At 43.9% G+C, this 5073-nt stretch overlaps 1 protein-coding gene across 1 annotated transcript in view; it reads left to right on the forward strand.

Moving 5' to 3' along the window:
- LOC102676365 (signal-induced proliferation-associated 1-like protein 2) overlaps window positions 1–4586 on the forward strand; it is a 28861-nt gene extending 24275 nt beyond the window's left edge. The window contains exons 9-16 of the mRNA XM_031508604.1: window positions 89–370; window positions 445–551; window positions 643–877; window positions 953–1327; window positions 1407–1673; window positions 1764–3272; window positions 3409–3612; window positions 3802–4586. Of these exons, the coding sequence (XP_031364464.1) occupies window positions 89–370; window positions 445–551; window positions 643–877; window positions 953–1327; window positions 1407–1673; window positions 1764–3272; window positions 3409–3612; window positions 3802–4003 (3181 nt within the window). The 3' untranslated portion in view covers window positions 4004–4586. The remainder of the gene's footprint in view (window positions 1–88; window positions 371–444; window positions 552–642; window positions 878–952; window positions 1328–1406; window positions 1674–1763; window positions 3273–3408; window positions 3613–3801) is intronic.
- Window positions 4587–5073: the final 487 nt, after the last annotated feature.

Here is a 5073-nt window from a genome sequence, read left to right on the forward strand (position 1 = left end):
CTTTCCAAATGCCTACAAAGATCGTTCATAAGTAGTTAAATAAGCGTCAGCTTACAATGGGTGGCGCGGCAGTCAACGTGTTAACAAGCAACCGTTGCGTGTTATTTTACTCGCTGTTTTCATTCCAGGAACCTGGCGCGTTGCCTTTCAGTCCGCGGAGGATACGCTCTCAATTCCAACACGTTTTCATCGTGGTCAGGGCTGTCGATCCATGCTCTGACAACACTCAGTACAGAGTGGCGGTATCCAGAAGCAAAGAAGTGCCGATTTTCGGCCCCCCTGTCCCTCAGGGCGCCATCTTTACCAAGGGGAAAACATTCGCCGATTTCATCCTGGCAAAAGTGATCAACGCGGAAAATGCTGCGCATAGGTATTCAATTTCGTATCCTTCTATTTGCACGGAACGTTATACAGAATACATTTACCAACCCCGCTCTGTCGTAGATCGGAAAAGTTCGCAACCATGGCAACCAGGACGAGGCAGGAATACTTGAAAGATCTCGCAACGAATTATTCTTCAACAGCCGTGGTTGACACCGGACAGAAATTTTGTAAGTAACCTCGCATCTCGACCCCCTCATCCTCGACCTTAACCTCGTCGTCCTTTCGAACGAACAATCCACGACTTATGTTTTCGTACAGCTATGCTGTCGTTCAGCAGCAAGAAGAAAACTGCGGTACGACCAAGATTATCCTGCGACGCGATGCAACGCGGAGCCATATGCTGGCAGGTGATACTTGAGGACAGCAATCAGAACACGGATTGCTACCTGGGTGTAAGCATAGACACGATCGTCCTGATCGAGGAACATTCGAGACAAATTGTATTCGTCACTCCATGCGTGAGCGTGCTGGGATGGCACGCCCAAACTAACAGGTACATTCTCAATTCTTTTTAATTCTTTTATCTTATGTATAGAAACTTATGTATTGATTCACTTGTTCGTTTCAGCTTGAGATTGTACTATCACCAAGGAGAATGTATCACGATTCACGTGCGCGGTGATTACGGGGAAAGGGACGAGTTAATGGAGATAGTTGCTCGTCTACGCGCCGTAACACCAGGAGCACCGGCCACCGAACTATCCTTGAAGAGGAACAGCTTGGGACAATTGGGTTTTCACGTTCAACCCGACGGAGTGGTAACGCAGGTCGAGAGTATGGGGCTCTCCTGGCAAGCGGGGCTGAGGCAGGGATCCAGGCTCGTCGAGATCTGCAAAGTAGCTGTGTCCACTTTGAGCCACGACCAGATGGTCGATTTGTTGAAAACGAGCGCTCAGGTCACTGTCACTGTGATACCACCGAATAACGATGGTAATCCAAGGAGGTGAGAATCATCTCTAGAACGATTACTCTATTAGTCGATTCTTATCGTTTATAAGATTTTCCTTCTCGTCGCGAAACAGAGGCTGTACGCTGCAGAATTGCCAATACTTGTCGAACAATTACGAGGGGGATTACGAAAATGTAACCAGTCCGGATAACACGCCAACTCAGCAGGCAGCTATGCCGCATCAGAAACGGTACGAGAGATCTTTCAGCCCACCACGATCGAGCAACAGTTCCGGTTATGGGACAGGATCTAGCTCAAGATCGTTCAACGATCCGCGTTTCCCCATGGAAGGCACGATGACGAGTAGTAGTAGCGGGCACAGTAGCAACGAAGATCGTTGGTAAGAAGATAACGTGCATTACATTTTATTAGAGTATTAATAAATTTTTAAAACTCGATATTTATCTGGTTTTATTATTATCTATGTCAGGTACGAGCTGTTGGAACCGCAGGATCAGGAAAGTGCAGGGTATCGTACCAATGGCGGCACTCCCCCACCACCGCTTCCAGCTAGGCAATCATTTCAGATGATCGCTTCGAAATCTTCTCAGAAGAAGGATAAAGAGTCCCATTACGCGAGCGCTAAACAATTTTCCGAGAGTTCGAAGCACCATGGCCATGATCATTATCAGAAAGAGGGCAATTACGTGTCACCGAAAGTGGTACAGGATAACATGAGACACGAGAATTATCAAAGGCAATTGGACAACGCCCATCGTAATCAGGACCACGTCTCCTCTAATTACGTGAAGCTTCAAAAGGAGAAATACGAGATGAAGCAAGAAAATTTATACGCGTCCCAGAGAGAGCTTCAAAAGAGCGATATGCATTACGTAACTCATCAAAAGTTGAGCGCATCCAACTCTTTACCCTTAGCCCAGAACGCGGCTTACAGTCTTCCAAAGTCTAGCAGTAATAACAATCTCGGTAGATGCAACGAAGGATACGAGCACGAAGGGAAACAGGACAGAAATTCGAAGTACGACGGGCAGGATGAAAAATTGATGGATAGAACGTCGTGCAAATACGAGCAGGATATAAGGGGCCACGAGGCTAAGAGAGCGTCGACGATCAATTACGATTATCCCGAGGAGATATACGAGAGACGGAACAGCAAATACGACATGGATGTGTCGAATAAGTATGAAATCGAGTGTCAACACAATATCAATATCAACGAGAGAAAGCATGGCGATAATCAAATTGAACCTAATCGGGACACCTCCATACGATACGATTTGCCGCACGAGTTCAAAGTTGGGGAGAAGGTTACGTGTTTGAAAACTACCATCACCGAGAGGCCCGTCCCTCACAAGATAAACATCGAGTATCGCCAAACGAAAGATTTCGCCACAAGCCTCCCCCCCGAAATGAGAATCGTCGATGTCAATTGTCCGGAGGTGGCTACATTACCGAGCGAGGATGAATTGTCGAACGGATCCGGCAGCGTGTCACCTCGACTGAGAAGAGCGAACAAATCGCACCGTGGGGGAAATCTAACGCCTTCGAGCGGTGGTTCGAGGAATCAGAGTCCGAGACCGAAGCCGGGCGTACGAAATTCGCACAGGAATTCGGCGAATTTAACGTCGAGTACGCTTCAGGAAGATCTGATGAAACTGATCAATCCCGATTATATAGGCGACGATGATCAAATAATAACGAATAACAACGTGACCGGGAACGCGTTGATCGCCAATCAGAATCCGAACAAAATGAACAACAACAATATGCTCGAGATACAGAACAGGTGTAGATCGAGAGAGAATTTGTGCGGTGGTAATGGGAACGCGTTGACCGTGTTGCCGGCTAACGGCCAGGAGAACGGCAACACTGGATCCGAGGTGATCTTGACGATGGCCAGGCCAGCAACGGTTATTTCGAATGCAAGCACAGCGTCGAGTCCCGCGCCGAGCGAGAACAAATTGTCGAAGGAAGAGAGGTAAGAGAGATAATTTGATATATATATATATATATATATATATATATATGTTGTACAAAGATATACGATCTTGGAGCTTTCCTTTCCTATGTGAAATACACATGTGCGTGTGTTGTGTGTAATCTCTTTAATTTAGATTGTCACCGCGCGTTACCAAACCTCCCCAATCGATTTCCAAAGCATCGGCCAACTTGACACCGTCCATCAAAGACGTTGCGAAAAATCATAACGATACGGACGTGGACCGTTGGCCACAAATTCACCACGTGGATTCTAGATCGAAGCAGCACGCCCAAGAATGGCCCGACGAGAGACTTATCGATGGATGCAATACCATCGCGTAAGTTGGCGACGCGATCTGCAATTACCGTGCCACGATACCGAATATATTAATTATTTATTCTATTCGCGTTCTCTCTCTTTCGAACTCTTGATTCACATGATTCGTATATATGATTCATTTCGATGCTATTTTTTTTTTATTATATTATCCGCGCAATTTCGATCGATCGTCTTCTCTGTGTTTCAGAAATTCCGTGTCGGATTTGCAGTCTCATTTGTCCACTCTTGAACTGAGAGTAGCCAGAGAAACTCGTCGAAGGCTTTCCTTGGAGGACGAAGTGCGTCGTTTGCGGGACGAGAACCGACGTTTACAGGATGAGAGTCACGCGGCTGCGCAACAACTTCGACGTTTCACCGAATGGTTTTTTCACACGATAGATCATCAATAATATCCAAACAAATATCGTAATTCGAGGACAATCGTTCGAACATGGAGCACATGGAGCTTTCTTTTTCTTGTTTCTTTTTTTTCTACAATCCATCGTTCTAAAATTACAATCATTTTGTTTTTTCTTTTTTTTCGTAAGAGCAGTATTAGTTTCGCGTTTTCTCGAACATCGACTATCGCGTATTCTCTTAGAGATTAAGAGGCGAATAAAAAAGAAGACAATTCTAAAATCGTTGCACGTGCATATGCGTTAAAGTGAATTCTCAAGTATGTATACGTGTAATGCGCATTTGTTCGCGATATCATCACGAGTATGCATGCTCGGTATTCTGTATTATAGTTATACTTTAGGTATAATAAGGTAGCTAATAAGAGTACAATATAAGTTACCATCGTGTCACGCTCCATCGAACTCTCCATCAAATGTTTAAGAGAGAAAAAAAAAAAAAAAAAAAAAAAAAAAAAAAAAAAAAAAGTAGCGTGTAGATGAGAGTAGCCAGCTCTAGAAAATTGACTCAAAGAACGTTGCTTTGTTCACGATGCGCGTTGATCACGATTACATCTCACTTCAAAAAAAAAAAAAACGACCAAATATTGTTAGTTGTTTAAGAATCACTTTAATTCATTCGTAATTTATTACGTATTTTTTTATATCATCGTTAAAGGATCGTTCTCGTATTTTTGCGAATTGAAACATTCCTCGGTTATCGGAACCATCCTTCGCCAACCATCTTTGCGAACCTGCCTTGGCCGAACGAGACTTAAACGCGTTCGTTAAATTGGATCTTCTTCTTCGCAACTGATAAAGACGTGATCTGTCGATAAACGATAAACTGTAAAGCGATGAGACAAAAATCGATCAATAAAAAGAAATGCACACCTCATATGAGAGAGAGAGAGGAAATATTTATTTTTGATACATTTTTGATAAATCGAAATTAAGGATCCGCGCGAAACGATTTTCAACGGAGGAAGATCGTGAGATGGGAGGAATGTATTTCCAATGATAATACAACAACAACAACACACGTAGAATAAAATAGTTTATTGTAATTCACAGAAAAAAAAAAA

Source organism: Apis dorsata, unplaced genomic scaffold (assembly GCF_000469605.1).
Source record: "Apis dorsata unplaced genomic scaffold, Apis dorsata 1.3 scaffold_92, whole genome shotgun sequence".
NCBI lineage: Eukaryota > Metazoa > Arthropoda > Insecta > Hymenoptera > Apidae > Apis > Apis dorsata.